The sequence below is a fragment of the Canis aureus genome, chromosome 24 (assembly GCF_053574225.1).
Source record: "Canis aureus isolate CA01 chromosome 24, VMU_Caureus_v.1.0, whole genome shotgun sequence".
Classification (NCBI taxonomy): domain Eukaryota; kingdom Metazoa; phylum Chordata; class Mammalia; order Carnivora; family Canidae; genus Canis; species Canis aureus.
The window spans coordinates 44,284,285-44,305,461 of record NC_135634.1 but is presented as its reverse complement, the minus strand read 5'-3'; the positions used below and the strand labels follow the sequence as shown (position 1 = coordinate 44,305,461).

The 21,177-nt window shown below is 41.0% G+C and overlaps 1 protein-coding gene and 1 long non-coding RNA gene across 7 annotated transcripts in view; one reads left to right on the top strand and one right to left on the bottom strand.

Annotated features, from left to right (window-relative positions):
- ARMC9 (armadillo repeat containing 9) overlaps nt 1-21,177 on the bottom strand; it is a 148,057-nt gene that overhangs the window by 53,448 nt on the left and 73,432 nt on the right. For all 6 annotated transcript variants that reach the window (XM_077869197.1, XM_077869200.1, XM_077869201.1 and 3 more), the window contains one exon: nt 17,219-17,274. In XM_077869197.1, the coding sequence (XP_077725323.1) occupies nt 17,219-17,274 (56 nt within the window). The remainder of the gene's footprint in view (nt 1-17,218; nt 17,275-21,177) is intronic.
- LOC144296195 (uncharacterized) lies at nt 1,933-16,460 on the top strand. Its single transcript, XR_013363348.1, has 2 exons — nt 1,933-2,000; nt 16,350-16,460. It is a non-coding gene; the product is annotated as an uncharacterized LOC144296195 (long non-coding RNA).

Here is a 21,177-nt window from a genome sequence, read left to right as displayed (position 1 = left end):
CTGCTATTCCAAAACTCTGTGATAATAGGAAAAAGCCATGCACGGGTTTCATTATTTGAAAAAATTAGATAAGAGGAGGAAAAAGTCTATTGTGGAGCACTGGTTGATCTTCTCTGCATCTGTTTCCATGGAAACAACATTGGACAAATAGGGTTTGTGAAAGCCCAAGAATCATGAGGTGTCTCCGAGCCCTCACCTTGTTTTGAGCCTTCTGATGTCTATTTCCATAGAAACCAGAGTGGAAATGAGGGCAGGAGCCATGAGTCAGCCTGTTGGGTGGTTCATCCTGGCCAAAGTCTGAGCGCACAGGAGGCGTGGTATAGAAATAAACGAATTTAGAACCAGAAAAAAGCAAAATCCTTAATTGGGAAACACTGGTTTCTTTCTTGACTTGGTTAAATAATGGAAAGACCCTGCCACTAATACAGACATAGACATTTCTCTGCTAATTAGGTAACAAGGAATTAAAAGCATATCTGCACCATGCCCAGCAAGCTGACCACAGCGGGTGAGCCATCAGAGGTGATTTGTGGAGAGTGGCTTGCTCTTGGCTCTTTGGATGCATATGGCTTCAGTTGGGTCGGCCATCTCACACATTATATATGAAGGTGGCAGAAGAGAAAGGAGGTCGTGGCCCAAGCACTCAACAGTATGCCTCTGTCTGTGGAATACAAGGTCACTTGAGGGAAACCTGTGTAGAAATTGAGTGGTTCTAGGTCCCATCACTTTCTATTGTAGCTACATCATGGTATGTACCTCTCCGTTTGAAGTCAAGTTTTACCCTGCATTGATATGCCTCCCCAAGCCTGTGTGCCCCATTTTTGTTAAAGGCATCACCATCCTCCCAAAGTCACCTCAGTCTTTAGTTCCTGATGACACACCCTGGTAGTGAGCTCCACTCAGAAGATACTGCCTGTTAAGTAATTCTAAGCTTTCTGGATCTTCAGTTAACTTGAACACTGAGGCCAGATGAATCTTCTTGGAGCACAGCTCTGTTCATACCCCTCCTGGGCATATGACAATTCAGTGGTCCTCCATTTCCCGTAGCCTGGCTGCAGAGCACCATTGCAGCTTAGTCTCCCACGCTCCTGCTTGCACTGCCCATACCAACCCAAAGTGACCCATCCTTGGCTGGGTCAGGCCTGGGTTCTGGGCTTACACCACTCCTCAGCCTGATGTCCACATCTCTGCAATGGAGCTCTGCACCCTAACGGCTCTAATACCTCTCTTATTTGCTAAGTTTCTTCCTCTGGTTTTAAATAAAAGTTCTTTTTGAAAGACTCTGGCCTTTATTAGTTGGGGTGAATACTAAGTTGGGGTGTCAGTATGAATCTGACAACCAGATATGATGATGGTGGTAACTGTCCCAAGCCTGGAACCTGGGTGGCAGCAATGGTGGGTTGATGGAAGTGGGAAAGGTTAAGGGGTAAGGTTTGAGACCATGTTAGGTCCCTGGAGCTCCTGTACTTAAAGAACCCATTTCAGGGAGAACAGGGAGGTGGGGACAGAAGTTCAGAGGAGCCGGCCTGTGGAAGCCTCCTGTATCAACCACATCTCCTGGTTTCTCTATCGCATGCTCTGACATCTGGGGCCTTGCTGGCCCTCGGAGGACTGCCTCTCCCACAGCTAGCCAATTCCTAGAGACAGTGAACAACTCCCTTACAAGCACACCTTTCAAAGGCAAGCTAACCAATCCAGAGCCCACACCCCAACCACCTCCTGTATCAGACTGTCATGCTCAGGGCCATAATCCACCTACCCTCATCACCCCAGGACCAGGTGCCAGACAACCAGGGACAGCCCCTAGGCCCCGGAGCCCAGTGAAACTATTCAAACCAGCCAATCCTAAACCTGCTTACCCTGCCTCACTGGATCCTTCCTGCGGAAACCACAATAAATGTTCTTGGCCACATTTCCTTTCTCTTCCTCTGCCTCCTGACTGACTCTGGTGCTCCCTGTATAGCTCCCCAGGTTGCAGCTGCCCTTGCCTCTTGGGAACTGTGAGTAACTTTGTTAAAGTTAACTTTCTTTTTTTTTTTAATTTAGTTTTTTAAAATTTAAATTCAATTAACATATAGTGTATTATTAGTTCCAGAGGCAGAGTCGAGTGATAGATCATCACGCGCCCTCCTTAATGCCCATCACCCAGTTATTCCATCCCGCATCCCCCTCCTATCCATCAACCATGTTTCCTATAAAGTCTCTTATGGTTTGTCTCCCTCTGATTTTGTCTTATTTTTCCCTCCCTTCCCCTATGATCCTCTGCTTTGTTTTGTAAATTCCACATATGAATGAGATCATATGATAATTCTTTCTGATTGACTTATTTTGCTTAGCATAATATCTAGTTTTATCCATGTCATTGCAAAAGGCAAGATTTCATTTTTTGATAGCTGAATAGTATTCCAGTATATGTGTGTGTGTGTGTGTGTGTGTGTGTGTGTGTGAGTATACCTCATCTTTTTTTATCCATTCTTCTATCAATGGACATCTGGGCTCCTTCCATAGTTTGGCTATTGTGGACATTACAAGCTATCTTTTCAAAGACACTTGTCTTCTGTTAGCCTTACTGAACCTCAAATTTTCTACTAATACACTATATTTTAAAACACCTGAGGCTAGGGGTACCTGGGTGGCTCAGTGGTTGAGCGTCTGCCTTTGACTCAGGGCATGATCCTGGGGTCCCGGGATCGAGTCCCACATCGGGCTCCCCGCAGGGAGCCTCCGTCTCCTTCTGCCTGTGTCTCTGCCTCTCTCTATGGGTCTCTCATGAATAAATAAAAACTAAAATCTTTAAAAACAAACAAACAAAAAAATAAAACACCTGAAGCTATATCCTTATCTAGGATTCCTCTATGGCATCCATCTGCCACCAGAGTCAGAGACGGAATGCCAGGTGCAGAAATACCAATATAGGGCAGCCTGGGTGGCTCAGCAGTTTAGCGCCGCCTTCAGGCCAGAGCGCAATCCTGGAGACCTGGGATTGAGTCCCACGTCAGGCTCTCTGCATGGAGCCTGCTTCTCCTTCTGCCTGTGTTTCTGCCTCTCTCTCTCTCTCATGAATAAAAAAATAAAATATTAAAAAAAAAAAGAAATACCAGTATATGTGGTTCTCTGTAGCCAGGTGTGGTGGGCCCTGGGGTTATGCTGAGGGCTGAGGTGATATTGATGTTGTTGATCATAATTATCACGCCAATAATAATGAGAGCTAACATTCACCAAATGCGTAGAATGTTGCAGAAACTGTGAAAAGTGATTTGATGTTAATTATTCCCTAGTGATGCCAGAACATACAGGGATGTTATAAAAGCTACTGATTCAATTTTACTGCCTGCTACCTTTCTTTGGATACTCATGTTTCTACCCAGGGCCTTGTTTTGGTAAAATGCATCTAAAGAGAGTATCATATTGAGGTCTATGTTGAAAATTATATGAATTTTTATTTTAAAGGAACAAGACCCGATTTTCTGCTTTCTGCATTGATGCTGCAGAAATATGGTTTCAAAAACAGAAAAAGAAAAAAGAAAACAACAGAAAAAGTCTAGCTCTTCTGTGTCACAGTCAACCACATGAGATGGTCACTGGGTCTGAGTTGACTGCAGCTATCTGGGGGTGGGAGAGGTCAACTGCAGACCCGCCCACCAGCCATCTTCCTTCCTGTACCCGACCAGCTTCATTTCCTCAGGAGAGTATGTGCATATGTCACTGGGCCACAAGGAATGGGTTGGGGCAGAAGAACTGATAAGATAAAATAAAACAGAATTAACTCCAGTCCTTAGGAAAAGATGAAAAAACCCTCTTACTGATTTTATGAAGTCAGAGTATAAATTGTAATACTTAAAGTCATAAAGACTGTACAAAACCTGTAAACCAGTGGTTCTCAAAGTGTAATCTGGGGAAACTTTGGAAGCCTTAAGACCTCAGAGGGTCTATTAAGTCTAAACCATATTCACAACTACAATATACTTCTACATCAAAATACATAAAATATAAATAATATATAATCATTTTAATAGTAATAATACTTGCCTTTTTTACTCTCATTCTCTTATGATACAGTGAAGCTTTCTAGAGGCCACATGATATGCGATGGCATCACTCTGATAGCTAATATAATGTATATTTGAGTATTCTTGGATTTTCTAGAAACTTCTAAGGCTTAGGGTATAAATACGTGTTCTCTGTTCTCTTGTGCTTTTGCTAGCTGTCTTAGTTGCATCTACTATAACTGATATAACTTTATTATCACTCAATATATCATTATTTTGAAATCAGATCTTTCCTTGCTCCTATGTGGAAACAGTCTATGAGTACACTTACGGTTTTATTTTGGAATAGTATTTTTATAATTTTTCAAGAACTTTTCTAAGATTTCTCTAAAATTGTTACCTTAGGGGTGGCTCAGTCAGTTGAATGCCTGCCTTTGGTTCAGGTCATGATCCCAGGGTCCTGGGATCAAGCCCTTCATCGAGCTCCCTGTTTAGTGGAGAGCCTGCTTCTGTCTCTGGCCCTCCTCCTTGTTTGTGCACTCTCTCAAATAAATAAAAATCACTTATTCTAAAATAAAAGATAACTTGTTTATAGTATTATTTTCTTATATTTGTAAGGATGGATGATTGGCTTAAAAAGAGAGATCAGAGGATCCCCTTTCTCAGCTCAAAGCTGTACCATTTAGATGAAAAGATGCTGAGAAAAATGAAACTGACTTATCAGGAAGTTCTCTGACTCATGGAAGGGAAGGATGTATTCCAAAAAAGCTGAGCAGACTGCAAATAAACGGAATTACACGGAAGCTATCTTTCCCACAGTTTTATAGATGTCAACAGTTTGCCTTATTGTATTTTATGGAACAAAACTTTTTTGGATAATATTATTATGCCACTTAAGCTGAGGTATAATTTTGAGACTAATCAATGAGAATTGAAAAAGGATTTGAAAATTTTAAACATAGATGCGATGAGTTGTTTTTTAAGATTTTATTTATTTGAGAGAAAGAGAGTGAGTGGTGGGGACGGGCAGAGGGAGAGGGAGAGAGGGAGAGGGAGAGAGAGAGAGAGAGAGAAAGAGAGAGAGAGAAGCAGACTCCCTGTTGAGCAGGAAGCCTGATGTAGGGCTCAATCCCAGGACCTGGAGATTATTACTTGAACCAAAGGCAGATGCTTAACCACCTGAGCCACCCAGGCACCCTGCTATGATTCTTTAAAAGTCAAAAATTGAACATTTGTTTTGACTTTTTTTCAAACTAGAATTAAAAAGCCTCTGCAGCTGTGTGATGAGTATATGGGAACTCTGTATTATTTTTTTCTGTAAGTCTAAAATTATCTCCCCACCCAAATTATTAAGAAAAACAGAGCCACTGAGGAACCCTGAAGGGTAATTATTGTCTTGGTTGAAGAAACATACACAATAGCCTTGTAGAGGTTATACTGCTGAATGCCTGCTGAATGGAAAGTTAACAAAAGAAATTATAGCATGCTACATTCCAATGAAACAGTAACTTGTTGAAGCAAAGATTAAGTTGCAAACATGAAGCTTGAATTAATTAATATCTCATCTGCAGAAGTATACCTGGACTTGCTATTTGACTTGTATTCATCCGGTATCAACAGTTAACTACTCATCAAAGATTGTTTGCATAGAGATCTTTTTTGTTGCTTGGCAACAAAACATAAGTGCTGCTAGATGAAATATTAATGTATTGACTTTCATGGTTTGTCCTGTGATAACTATACTGATATTTACATTGATGGTACAGATGCAACAGAGGGTAAAACCACTGGTGTTCTAGTGTCAATCAGGCAGTGCTAACAAACATAAGTAGCAGTCATTGTATTCTCCATTGCCACTACAGGTAGACAGATAGGTAGATGGATGGATAGGCAGATGGTAAATAGATGGACAGATAAAAAAAAATGACAGATAAATCAATGATAGAAAGATGCTGCATAGAGTTTCATTTAAGAAGGTCTTTGATGATGACCACCTTGAATGGATTAGTAGGCTAAGCATCCAACTCTTGACTTCAGCTCAGGTCATGATCTCAGGGTGTGGAACTGAGCCTCGTGTTGAGCTCTGTGCTGAGCATGGAGCCTGCTTAAGATTCTCTCCCTCTCCCTCTGTCCCCCACATCCCATCCCCAGCTCATGTATGCATGTACTCTATCTAAAGAAAAAAAAATGTCCTGTTGAAGCAGCAGGAATTTGATTAAGTCTTGACTCTTGTGGTCTGCCTTTTTACCATTCTGTGTAACAACGTGGGATATACATGATGATCATCTTGAAAAACATTTGTGAGATAATCTGAGTTACAAGTCTAAGCAGGCAATTTTTTCAAGGAGCACCATTTTTAATTGAAAGAATGATAAACTATGGTTTTTCAGACTTGGGTGTTTAGTAGGTATTTTCTCAAAAATTAATGAGGTGAGCTTGTCATGTCAAAGAAAACAACTGATAGTATCTATTATCAATAATAAAATTTGAACTCTCAAGAGAAAACAAAAATTAAAAAAAAAATTTGTTCCTGCCACTGTGAGCTTAATAGCTTTCTAATACTTAAAGACTTTTCTGATGAGATCAGTGGGGATATTAACTAATGCAATATTTGGATGTTTTATAATGAAATATGGCAATACATGGAAGAACTGCAAAGCTGAAAAACCATTATTTCTCAAATGATTTATGCACGAAAATACAAAATCATGCATGGGTAAAAGAGCTATTGAAAGTATAAAACAAAAAAAGTATAAAATAGGATGTCAGCAAGAATGGTGAAGTGACTTCTGAAAATCCATTCCTCCATAAAAGCAAGGAAAATACTGGCAAAAATTGTCCAAATCAAATTTTCCAGAACTCTGGAAATTAACCAATGGCCTGTGACAATCTGAAGGGTACTTATTCAAGAAAAAAAAAAAAAAAAGGCTAATTGTCAGTATGAACAGCAAATGTTGTGGCATTTAAACTTCCCTATTCCTCTCTGTCCCTAGCTCATTGAAAATTACCAGCCCTGCAATCAAAGTGAAAACCAGCAGCCAAGCAGTCACTGAAGGGAGCAGATGGGCTTTGAGCTCTCCCCAAACCCCATTCTGAGAAAACTGTCATTATTTAACCTATCTGTCAAGACCCTGGGATACACCCCTCTTACAGGGCTTCTATTTATTTGATCTGAGAGCTTGCTCAGTTGTCAACAGCCTTGTCCTCAAAGGCTTATTGAAAGCACACACATAATAAGCCAATGGGCTAAAGAAAAAATCACAAAGAAATGCAGAAAATATTTTGAGATAAATGAAAATTAAAACGCAACTTTCCAAAACCTATGGGATACTGCAAAATCACGACTCCGAGGGAAATTTATAGGGTTGGTTGAGGCTATGACAGTCCATGTTAGGTGAGCCTGGCACACACCTCTGTCAGGTAGGTCTCCTTTTGTTTTTATTTATTTATTTATTTTTTGTTTTTTTCCTTTTGTTTTTATTTAAATTCCAGTTAGTTAACATACACTGTAATATTAGTTTCAGGTGTACAATATACTGATTCAACAATTCCATATATAACCCAGTGCTCATCACAGCAAGTGCACTCCTTAATTCCCATCACCTGTGTCCCCCATCCCACCCACCCCCCTTCTAATAATCATCACTTTGTTCTCTCTAGTTAAGAGTCTGGGGGATCCCTGGGTGGCTCAATGGTTGACTATCTGCCTTTGGCTCAGGCTGTGATCTCGGAGTCCCAGGATTGAGTCCCGCATCAGGCTTCCTGCATGGAGCCTGCTTCTCCCTCTGTGTCTCTGCCCCCGTCTCTCTCATGAATAAATGGGTTAAATCTTTAAAAAAAAAAAAAAAAAAAAGAGTCTGTTTCTTGGTTTATCTTTTTTTTTTTTCTTCTTTGCTCATTTGTTTTGTTTCTTCAATCCGAAATAATGAGTGAAATCATAAGGTATTTGTCTTTGGCTTATTTCACTTAGTATGACATTTTCTAGCTCCATCCATGTCATTGTAAATGGCAAGATTCCATTCTTTTTTATGGCTGAGTAATATTTCATTATCTTCTTTATCCATTCATCAATTGATGGACAGTTGGGCTGCTTCCATATCTTGGCTATTGTGAATAATGCTGCAATAAACATAGGAGTGCATATATCCCTTCAAATTAGTGTTTCTATATTCTTCGGGTAAATAACCAGTACTGTGATTACTGGATCATATGGTAGTTCTATTTTTAAGATTTTGAGGAACATCCATACTGTTCTCCACACTGGTTGCACCATGTTGCATTCCCACCAACAGTGCAAACCTACCACATCCTTGCCCACTATAGTATATATATTTAATGCCTACATTAGAAAAAAAGAAGGCATTCAAGGCAATAACCTAACTTTACACCTTAAGGAACCAGGAAAAGAAAAGCAAAAGGAAGGAAATAATAAAGATTAGAGCAGAGAATAGAAAAAAAAAACAGAGAAAATCAAAACAACAATATGAAAAGTTGGTTCTTGTAAAGATCAACAAAATTGATAAACCTTCAGCCAGACTGGCTGTCTTAGTCAGGTTGGACTGTAATAACAAAATACCACAGACTGAGTGGCTTAACCAATAGCAATGTATTTCTCACAGCTCTGGAGGCTGGGAAGTTCAAGATCAAAGTGTGGGCTGTTTTGCTTTTTGATGAGAGCAGAACTCTCTTCCTGGCTTGCAGACAGCCATGTTCTCTGTGTTCTCACATAGTAGTGAAAATGTTCTGTTGTGTCTCTTCTCATAAGGGAACTATTCCCATCTGATCAGAAGCCCACCCCTATGGCTTCCTTTAATCTGAAGTACTTCCTTGGAGGCCCTGTTTCCAAATTCACCCACACTGCAGGTCAGGGCTTTAGTATAAGAATATGAGAGGACACCATTCAGTCCATAGAGCTGACCAAGCAAAAGAGACAAGACTCAAATTACTAAAATCAGGAATGAAAGGCAGAATGCTTCTGATCTTACAGAAAGAAAAAGGACCATAAGGTAATACTATGAACAACTGTATACAAATCAACAAATTAGATGTCTTAGATAGAATGGACAAATTCCCAGAAAGACACAGATTATAGAAACTGACCCAAGAAGAAATTTTAAAAATTTGGATAGATTTATAACAAGTGAAGAGATCAAGTCAGTAATTTAAAAAACTTCCTGCAAAGAGAAGCCCAGGTCCAGAAGGTTACACTGGTGAAGTCTAACATATGTTTAAAGAAGAATTAACATAAATCCTTCACAAACTCTTCCAAAAAAATAGGAGAACATGTTCTAACTCACATTATGAGGACAGTATTATACTGATATAGAACTAGAGCAGGAGATGTATATAATTGTTGATCACTATGCTATACACCTAAAACTAATATAATATTGTATGTCAACTATATTTCAAGTGAAAATAAAAAAAAACTAAAGATATCATAAGAGAAGTCACACTGCAGTCTGATATCTATTATGAGTACACATACAAAAATTCTCAACAAAATACTGGCAAATCAAATCCAGTAACATATAAAATTATAAATCATGATAAAGCAAGATTTTTCTCAGAAACTCAAGGGTGGTTTAAAATATGAAAATCAATGTCATACACTTTATTAACAGAATGAAAGTAAAAAAACCTCACACGATCATCTCAACTAATGTGGAAAAACGTCTGGCAAAATCCAATACTTAAATTCTGGAAAGAATGGCAGTGTCTCAGCCTGATAATGAGCCTCTATGAGGAACCCACAGCTAATATCACACTGGATGGTAAAAGACAGAAATCTTTCCCCCTACAATCAGGAAACTGACAAAGGTGTCCACTCTTAACCACTTGTATTCAACACTGTACTAGAAATTGTAGCCAGAGTAATTAAGCAAGAAAAGGATATAAAAGACATCTAGATTGGAAAGGAAAAAATAAAATTATCTGTATTCACAGATAACATGGCATTGTGTACAGAAAATCCTAAGGAACCCATGACAAAACAAAAGAAACAAAAACTCTCCAGAGTTAATAAATGAGTTCAGTAAGGTTTTGGGATACAAGATTGAAATACTAAAATCAATTGTATTTCTATACAGTAGCAATGAACAATCAGAAAATATGATTAACAAAATACAAAAGAGAAAAAAATACAAAAGAGACTAACAGATTTTAACAGAATAAAAAAAGATTTGTTGGTATGGTGTTTATGTTGCAACTAACCTTTTATAAACGATCACTTGTCCAATTTTGAAGTAGTATCAAAGAAAAAAATCTCTATCCAAAAAGGCTATTAAAATACTCCACCCCTTTCAACTACAATGTATTACAACAGATGGAATCCAGAAGAGGATTTGAGAATCCAACTATTTTCTAATTCAGACATAAAAGAGATCTGCAAATAAAAAATACAATGCTATACTCTTAACACTTTTTTTAGGAAAGTAATTATTTTTTTTATAAAAAATATCTTGTATTAACAAATAATGGGTTGCTTACTGTCTTTTAAAAAGTAATAAATACATTTCATCAGTTTTGTTCTTTCTAATTTAGTAAATGTTGATAGGCAAAATACACATAAGCAAAAGCTCTTTAGAATCTTCAGTAATTTTTAAGAGTGTAAAAATGTTCTGAAACCAAGTTAACTTCAAACCTTATGTAAATATTATATATATTTTTCTATGTATAAAATATTTAATAATTGGCTCAGAAGGGCATGAAACTCTTGATCTCAGTGTCATGAGTTTGAGCCCTACACTGGAAGTATAGTTAGTTTACTTAAAAACAAAACAGGACATGAAGACTCCTAACTCTGGGAAACGAACTAGGGGTGGTGGAAGAGGAGGAGGGCGGGGAGTGGGGGTGACTGGGTGGTGGGCACTGAGGGCTCAGGGTACTTGATGGGATGAGCACTGGGTGTTATTCTGTATGTTGGCAAATTGAACACCAATAAAAAATATGTTTATTATTAAAAACAAAACAAAATGAAACAAAACAAAACAGGGTAGTCCGGGTGGCTCAGGGGTTTAGCGCCACCTTCGGCCCAGGGCATGATCCCGGAGACCTGGGATCGAGTCCCATGTCAGGCTCCCTGCATGGAGCCTGCTTCTCCCTCTGCCTGTGCCTCTGCCTCTGTGTGTGTGTGTGTGTGTGTGTGTGTGTGTGTGTGTGTCTCATGATTAAATAAATAAAATCTTTAAGAAAAAAACAAAAAACAAAAAACCAACAACAGGGGTGCAGTTGGCTAAGCATCTGACCCTTGCTTGATCTTGGCTCAGGTCACGATCTCAGGATCATGGGATGGAGCCCTGTGCTGTTGTCAGGCTCTGCGCTCAGTGAAGAGTCTTCTGGAGACTGGAGACTCTCTCTCTCTCCCTCCAATCCTCCCCCTGCTCGTGCTCACTCTCTCTCTAAATAAAATCTTTTAAAAAACCAAACCAAAACAAAAAAAATTTAATAATTAAAATTTAAATGAAAAAATAAAGTCTTAGGAGTAAATCTAGGAGACTACACATCAAATTCAATGTTCAGGGAAACCTTAATCAGGATAGAAACCCAGAAACTGTGAAAGAGTCAATTTGTTTAGCTTTTAAAAAATTTTTAGGATTTTTGGCAAAAGATATTAAAATAAGTCAATGAATAAAAGATATCTTTCAGTTTTTTGCAATGAAGGTGAAAAATGGTCTATATCTGTAATGTACAGAGAATTCACATGAAGTGACATGGAAAGACAAACACAATTTTAAAAATAGGGAAAGGCCATGAATAGGAAATTACAACATATCAAATTCAAATATCCAATAAAATAAACATAAAAGACACTCATACTACGCAATGGAGATGAAAATTAAGATAACAATGAGATAGCACTTTATCAAGATATTGGCAAAAAACAAAGAGTGATTGCACCTATGGTTGTGGAGATGGAGGGAAAAGTTTCCTCCTCTGCTCTGCTAGTGCAATCTGAATTGTACAGCCTTTTTGAAGAGCAATCTGGAAAAATCTTTTACAATCAAAAACACACATACACTTTTCTTGCAACCTAGCAACAAAAGCCCATTAAATAAAAGTACCAGTAAATAAGGATCTACTTACAAAGATATTTACTGCGGCATTGTTTGACAAAGCAAAAATCTGGAAAACTGTACATCTATGTATGGCATTAAAAAAGAATCAATTTGGCCCCTGGCTGACCTAGAGGGCTTTTCAGAAATTAACAAGAAAAAAAAGGCAACAATGTATATGTGTGTGTCTATATCTATATCTATGCTATCTCATTTTGTAAAACCAGTATTGATGAAAACATACGTGGATATGTGTACATATATGTGTATTGTGTGTATGTATCTTACAAGAAAAATATGAAAGCACATACACATACTGATGTGGGTCAGGGGAGCAGCAAAGGATAAGCTTATAAGCTTATGCTCTCTCCTCTGGAAGACATCTCGCCTGCTTTCCGACCACACCTTTCTCTTCATCAAGCCAGTCCTCTTACCTTTCGCCTAGGCTAGGTAAGTCCTGTCAAGACAGGTATGTTCCAATATTCTTGCTGTACTTGGAATTCGTATAGCACTTGCCGTTTCTATCATACCCATGAATCTATAATCATATATTTGTTTTCTATTATCGGTTAACTGTATGTTTGTCTACATCTGTCTCATGAGAGACAAAATCGTGCAGTGGTTAATGGCGTGGACTAGGGAATCAGACCACTGGGTTTGATTCCAAGGTTACTTCTTACTTACCACTTACTTAGTTCTTAGCTGTGTGAACTCAGCAAGTGCTGTATTTTCTCTGTTACCCCATCTGTGAAATAAGACTAATAACAGTACCTTTCACAGGCCTGGTATAAGCAAATGAGTGAGCACATGTATGGCACCTAGAACACTAGAACAGTGCCTGGCACGTGGTGGTGCTACAACCGGGAGCCGCTGTTATCAGAATCACAATGATCTCACCTATCCAAATTTTAAACTCTGGGAGGTATCTTAAGCCACAGAAACTCTTTTAGATTTCTTTTGTATCCCTTCGTCATTATTTCCTAGAATAAATGTTATTTCAAAGCGCTCAAATATTTGTTGAATAAATAAATAAAGGACTCATATTTGAGAAATCTCTAGAGAAGGAAATTGCTGAGCATTTGATTGTCACTTACGTGGCAACCAGCAAGTAAATGTCTGTGGCTGATCTCACCTAGCACTTAAGTCTGTTTTGTCAAGAGGAGAGAATATTTGTCTTCAAACCCGTCTTCTCAAACAGCACAGGAAGGCCTTTCTTCTCCACTTACGAGCTGCACACCTCACCTTAAACTGTCATAAGGAAACAAGCCATTTGCGGTAGAAACCCAGGCCTCAGGGTTTCCTGGGGCCTGTGATTTACTGGCAGCTCTTTGGGAACATATGACATATGCTTAATACAAAAATAAATTGTATTAGATGATACGTTTGTTTCAAGTCCCTGGTGGGATGCATTCAAATGCTTACACTGCAATGGTCATCTCCCTGTTCTTGTGTCTGTACTGGCCAAGCTTATCTAATGATGCTTGTATGTCTTTGGAGGTTTAAATGGGTCTAAGGGCTTGTGGGCCAGGAGAGCAGAGGAAGCAATTGTGAAAATAATGAAAATGCTGGTCCTTCTGATGCCGCCCTTTCTCTCTGCCTCTCGGCCGGATTCTTCCCAGCAGCATTGTAACATGCTTAGGCTTCTCCCCCATCAGAACACAGGAGAACGAGAATGCCCTGCTTAGCTGCTATCTATCTGCCCTCTTGCTCTTGCTCACATCAGATTTGTAGGAAGAGCTGCATATACTTGCCAGCTCCGTTATCCCACTTCCCACCTGCTCCCCAACTACTCAGTTTGGCTTTCGCCCCATTAGTCTTCAGAAGGGCTCAGCACCTGCCCTCTGCCCAGCACCCTCTCACTTCTCATTTCACGGGTCACTCTGCAGCTCTCTACGGCTGACCAAGGCCTCTCCACGGCACCCCCACCCCACTTCCTCCCCCTGACCTCCAGGTAGCTTTTAGTGTCAAAAAAGAGGGCGTAACTTTCCATGCCTTTCTGCTACCTGTACATAGAAGCATATACATTATTCATCAGGATGCGTATTTATGTTTGTTTTTTTCTGAAATTGAATTGTAGTGTTCACAGAACTTTGCGAGTTCCTTTTCCTATTTGACTTTGTACCCTAGACAGTCTTGGAAGTCAAAAAAGCAATTTTTAAATTTTTGTAGGTAAATGTATATATGTCACACATGTCCAGCACATCAGGACAAGTTGTCATACTTTTAGAAATTAGAAAAATAAGATTTTGCATCTGGAAGTTCTCTTGAGTTTCCAGGGGACTAGGACCAGAGGCCACAATCACAAATGCACAGATATTAACTTGATTTAGGGCAAAATGAACATAATTTCCCTTGGCTTCTGCCCACACCCTGATAGAGCCATTTTATCTTTGGAAGAACGGAGCAGGTCACTAAAAACACTGGCTCTGTCACCTGTGTTCTGGGTTTAAATATTAAATTAAGAAAATATTTTACATAGCTAAGCAAAATGACACATGATCATTTTATATGATCATATAAAATAATTTTACTTGGGAGGTGGTAGCCACATTCCAACATCTTGGATGGACTTGCTCAGATGATCTCTGGAAGTTTCTTTTAGTCCAAGTCTAGGCATCTTTCACTTTCCTTTTTCTTTCCAATTTAAAAAGTCATATCTGCCCTTGGAGAAGGGTGAGTATAACACAGACAGCTTAGCCTTTCCCATGTTGCCCTTGCTAACAGTGTGGTAGGCCATCAGGGTCACGAGGGAGGGAGAGTCCAGGACCTGCTCACCAGAGTTCAGCCCAAAAAGTCCTGTTTTGGCCCCAAATGCCGGGTCCCTTCCTTACAATTTCCCAATTAAACGCCATCTAAGAATCCTCTGAAAATTCTAATGATCACAACCAATATCTTCAAACACTACCCTTTTAAAATAAAAATCTGCACAAGATAGCCAAAAGTCCAGAAAATTAAAAGATCTTTATAGGGGCGCCTGGCTGGCTCAGCTAGTGGAGCGTGTCACTCTTGATCTCTGGGTTGTGAGTCTGAGCTCCACACTGGGTATAGAGACTACTTAAAAATCAAATCTTAAAGTACATAAATAAATAAAAGATCTTGATCGTCCTTCATTTTTAGTAGAGTATAATTGCTTCCACAGGTATAGTTCACAAAGTTGGAATTCCCATCGTTAACAGAACAGTTAAATCAAATGAATTTCCCCCTGTGATACAAAGGGGTTGACAGCAACAGAACAAAACAAAAAATCCAAAGCAAACAAAAGGCCAAAGAGGTAACACACAAGGGGAGGAAAGATAGATCTCAAGAGGGGAACTTGTGGACATGATGACAAAAACTCACTGGAATCAAGATATTAACTTAAAATATAATTTAAAATAGAACTGAAGGGCCAGGCACAGAGCAGGTATCTTACCACAGTCCTGAGAAGACAGAGTCAGGGAGCTGGGTTCCCTCTGGCAGCTGGCAAATAATGGCCCAGAGGCCAAGATGCTTGCTTTTGAAAGGCCAGCAAGCTGAGAGTAAGTTTTACATCTTTAAACATTTGAAAAAAAAAAGTTTAGTGACCCACAGAAATCATATGAAATTCAAATTTTAGTGTTCATAAATCAATTTTACAAGAACACAGCCACATTCATCCATTTACGTATTGCTGGCAGCTCCTTTGTGTTACAGTGGCAGATCTGAGTGGCTAAAACAGAGATGGGGTGGCCTACAATATTTACTACTTTTTACTACTTTCCTCTTTACAGAAAAGTCTGCCAATCTCTGTTCTTTTTTTTTTTTTTTTTCAATCTCTGTTCTAAAGCAGATTTTACTGCCATCGACTTTGTGTGACCTTAGGCTGGTCTCCTCCCCTCTCTGGACCCACTTTCCCAAAGGAAGGGGCCTAGAGAAGGTGCTGGCCAGGCTCCCCAGCAGAGGTCCAGAATTGCACTTGCCCGAGAAGGTGGACGCAGCAAGAGCACCCGCTGGTGCCACCTACAGCTCAGGAAGAAGGTGGCAGGTGGAAGGCTGTCCGTGGGAGGGACAGTCACCGGCAGACCTCAGGGCTATGGGTGGGTGGGGGCAGGGGTAGAGGGGGCGGCTTCGGTAGAGGGCTCATGAATGACCTATCTCCCCCAACTGGTGCCATCAGTGGACAAGATCCTGACTTCTACACACCTTTGAAACCCAGAGGTCACAGCTCCAAGTGGAAACCTATCCTCCACATTCATTTCGGGAGTCATTGCTCCCCACAACCCAGAAGGCACGCAAACCAATTATTACTACTGAGAACTGAAGAGGATAATGTGTATGTTTTTTCTAGGTCTGAAGGAAAAACAAGGAAAAAGCTTATCACCTGAGAAATCCCTCTACAGCCAGTGAGTCACCATTCTCTATACTACTTCATGAGACTCACCCACATTCATTCTGAACCTTCACGCTTTAAAAAAACCAGGTAAGCAGATTTTTCACAACTGAGGAAACCCGTATGAAAACAATGCAAATAAAGGAGTCAAGCAGTTGCTTCTGTCTGCCCTGAAGCAAGACTTTCACTTTAGAGATTCTCACAGGGAGCCTCGGTGCCCAATCTTCCCAACCAGGGGAGGCTCGTGCCCCTTCAAAGCAGAAGATTCATGTTGAAGAACTGCTGTCTTTGAACCTCCCATAAAATCCAGGTGCTGTGAAACGTGGCACCTGTGTGCTGGCTGTAGCAAATCCACCCATGGTGTGGCTGGTGGTCTTCAGAGGTGGCCACCCACAAGTCCTCCCACCTGGAGCCCTCCTGTTGATGGAGTCTAACTGCCACCCCCACAGTCTGGGCTAGTCTTGTGATGTGCCCTGAGCAGAACCCAGCGGAAGACATGCTCTGATACTTCTGAGACTGGAAAAGAAGACTGGAAGCTTTGCCACCAACTGGTAAGGAAGTGTAGGCTAGACGGCTGAGTGATTAGAGGCCACATGGAGAGGCCATGGAGGATGTGAGGCCAACTTGGACACAGAAGGCAGCCACATGACATCCCATGTGAGACCAGCAGACACCCACCCAGCTGAGCTCTAGCCAACTCTCAGAACTGTGTGAAATAAAGCAGCAGGGATTGAAATATCCATTTCTGGACTACCTCTTCAAGGCAGGGAAGAGACGCAATAGTTTCACGCAAGTTTTTTATGTGGTGTCAAGAGCCTCCAACTTACTTCATCATCTTCATCTTCATCATCGTCAGACTCAAGAACACCATCCAGTAGCTCTTCTATAAAGAAAAAAATAAATGAATAACTGAGAATACAGCAGGGAACCTTGGCCAACAAAATCCTTCAGCTGCTGCAGAGACATGTGAACAGGCTAATGAGGATTAGGTGGCACCAGAACATTCAGGTTTCTGGTGCCCGTGCAGCCACAGACTGAGATCATCCTAAGCAGTTTAAACCTCTTTCCCTGTTTTTACCAGAATGCAGTGTTAGTGGCATGGGAAAAGTTAAAAGTCACCATACAATTTGAGAGGAATTTTTTTTTTTAATTTTTATTTATTTATGATAGTCACACAGAGAGAGAGAAAGAGAGGCAGAGACACAGGCAGAGGGAGAAGCAGGCTCCATGCACCGGGAGCCCGATGTGGGATTCGATCCCGGGTCTCCAGGATCGTGCCCTGGGCCAAAGACAGGCGCTAAACCACTGCGCCACCCAGGGATCCCCAATTTGAGAGGAATTTAGAGGAAAGAAAGTAAGTGAGTATTGCTAGGCACCATGATGAATACTGTCCCACATGTTATTTATTTATTCCTTACCACGATTTTGTTGACTCTTATCCCCATTCTATAGCAAATAGCAAATGGAGGCATAAGGGACTTGTTTATGGTCGCACTCCCATAAGTGACAGAGTTGAGATTCAACTCAAGTCTATTTCTAAATCTCATGATTTTTCCACGGAGACTGAGGTAGGGGCCATGGCAGGTTGGGTTCCTGAAGGCTCCTGTGGTGCACCATTAGATTGTAAAAGAGTTCATAAAGGAGGGATAATAGCAAAATGGAATCAGAGAAAGAATGAGCCTCTGTTTCTTCATCAGTGAAAGGGGTATCAGAGCATCTACTTCCTAGGGTGGTTGAGGGGATTTTTACAACACACCAAAACTAAACCACCTGGCCCAGGGCCAGGGACATAGCAGGTTTGTTTACTTTCTCCTCTATGAAGCCTTCCCTGATCCCTTACTGAACAGTTACCTCTCTCTCCACTGAACATACTCAGCATTTTCTCTAGTTAGCACTGTACTAGAGTAGTACTAGACAGCACTGTAGTAAATAATAGTACTAGACAGGCACTACGGTAGATAGTAGTACTAGATAGTACTATAGACAGAGGTACTAGATAGCACTGTAGTAAATAGAAACCCCAGGACACCCATCATCCTTGACACGACCGTCATTTTAAAGGAAAGGACTCGGGAATCCCTGGGTGGCTCAGCGGTTTGGTGCCTGCCTTTGGCCCAGGGCGTGATCCTGGAGCCCCGGGATCAAGTCCCACGTCGGGCTCCTGGCATGGAGCCTGCTTCTCCTTCCGCCTGTGTCTCTGCCTCTCTCTCTCTCTTTCTATGTCTATCATGAATAAATAAATAAAATCTTTTAAAAAAAAAAAAAAAAAAAAAAAAAAAAAATAAAGGAAAGGACTCCATTGACTTGGCTGGATCAAGGCCAGTAGGACACCACCATCTGGCCCCACCTCAGAGGGGCCTGCACGCTTCCGTGCATATCATGGCCCCACTGCTGTCAAGAAAACTACACTGCAGGCAGGGGGAAATGATGTCATCCTGCATTTGAGCTGAAGCTCCGTTACCTGGCTTCTACCACTTCCTGGCACACGAGAAGCACTACTCCATGCCACCTGCAGCAAATGCCTATCAAACAAGTGGCTTTCAGAATGAGGTAGCTGCTATATTCATCAATTACAAGCATTTCTTTTTCAAATATGGAATGCCCTCTCTCACTTTTTTAAAAAAAATCTTATATGTTTTGTGAGGCCCTAGGCTGGTCCAGCCACATCCTTTCCCCCGAGCCCACTGGCTGGGATTCATCCTCTTCCCCGAACAATCCAGTCCTGTGAACTGACGTACCTTATAAATCTCAGCTCCAAACAAAAACAAAAACAAAAACCAAACCCCAAAACAAACCAAAACAAAAAAACCTCAGCTTCTCCTCTAGAGCATGATGGGGCCATCAGCCCTGTTTCCCACAGATCCCTGGGTTGCAGCACAACCAGCCACCCTCACTCCAGTAACTGACAGCACCTAGTGCTGGAGCTGCCAGTACCCTTCCTTCCCTGAGGACCCAGCTGGTGAAGCTGGCTCTGCCCTGCTCCTATCCTCTCTTCAGTGCCTGGCTAGGATCTGCTGGGCCCCCCTCGCTGGGGGCCACCATCATGGATATACCTCCCTATTGTTGCCGGTCGTCTCTGCTCGTCATGTCACCAGCTTTCCCTTAAGTTTCCCGGAGTAGTTCTTCCCCACCTGTGGGGTTAGGTTCCCAAAATACTAGAATTTTTCCATTTGGAGACCTTAAAACTTTATAAGAAAAATAGTGCTAGAGAACTGATATGTTTGAATGTATGGAAACCCATATACATGTTTTAAGTGTATACTAAAACAAGAAAGTCAATCAATAAAGACTGGCAATGCCATTTTTGTCTCTTAAACCAGTAAACTGCTACTAATTCAGACTCTCCTGCTAATATCCATTTGAGGATGAAGCCTGGACTGGGTGGAAACTCCAGCTCTCTCCTCTCTGGCTTTCATCACCATGCTGGTACATTCATTCATTCTGAGTCCATGCTCATGACACATATCCTTAGGTATTTGTGTGTGTATGTCTGGTCCTCCATCCAAACATTCAATGACTTTCTAATTTTGTTTCAAAGTAGCAGACTCCTAAGGAATCGGCTCTGGGGACCTACCACTTTCCCATGGATCCAGAATAACTTAAGTGCTTGAGATGAAAAAAGAAATGCTTTTGACACTCTTTATTTAAACAGGAACGTACTGAGAGAGGCAGGTATATCTGAAGCCTTTCCTGGATACACAAGGTTATAAAGCTTGAGCTCTGCCCATGATAACTTCTTGGCAAGCATATCCCTCACGTAAATGTCAACTGACCCTCCCTCTTCACATTCTTCAGCATGCTGGCTCAAGGACCAGTTTTAAATAAGAGAAAGATGGTTTTGAACAGAATGCAAGACAGAACCTCCCTCTGTGTCTTGGCTCCCAGAAAGGAGGGAAGACTGACAAGGAAATGGAGGTGGGTGTGTCTCAATAGACTGAAACACAGAGTTAGCTCTGAAGAAGATTCACAGCCCAAATGTGCCCCTGAAGCTGCAGGGGACCCCTGGCCTGAGAGGGAGGTCTCAGCATGGCTGATGAGCATGGAGCAGATAGGGACAATGGTACTGCATTCCCCCTCTTCCCAAACTGTTGCCTACTCAAAAAAGGTTAAGGAGCAAGCTCAGCCCCAACTGAGGCTAAGTATTTATTTAGTGTTATTTTGTAAATATGCTTGCCCAGCAGAATTGCTGGGCAATTGGGCTCAAAGTCAGAAATGAAGCTGTTGCAGGGGCACCTGGGTGGCTGTCAGTCAAGCATCTGCCTTGGGCCCAGATCATGACCCCAGAGTTGGGCCCAGGTCATGACCCCAGGGTTCTAGGACCAAGCCCTGTGGGTCTAGAACCTCCCCACTTCTCCCTCTGCCTCTGCACCCCCCCCAACTCCTGCTCTTTCTCTCTACTGCATGTATGCTGTCTCAATAAATAAGTAAGTAAGTAAGTAAGTAAGTAAATAAATAAATAAATAAATAAATAAATAAAATCTATAAAGAAAAGAAAAAAGAAATGAAGCTGTTGCATAGGCTCAGTCAGTTAAGCATCTGTCCCTTGATCTCTGCTCAGGTTACGATCTTGGGGTCCTGGGATGGAGCCCTGTGTCAGGCTCTGTGTTCAGTGGAAGGGTGGGGTCTATTTGAGATTCTCTCTCTCTCTCCCTCCCTCCCTCCACTCATGTGCTTTCTCTCTCGCTCTCTCTCTCAAATAAATAAATTTTAAAAAAGAAAGAAAGAAAGAAAGAAAGAAAGAGAAAAAAGAAAAGAAAATAAAAGAAAAGCAAAGAAATGAAGATGT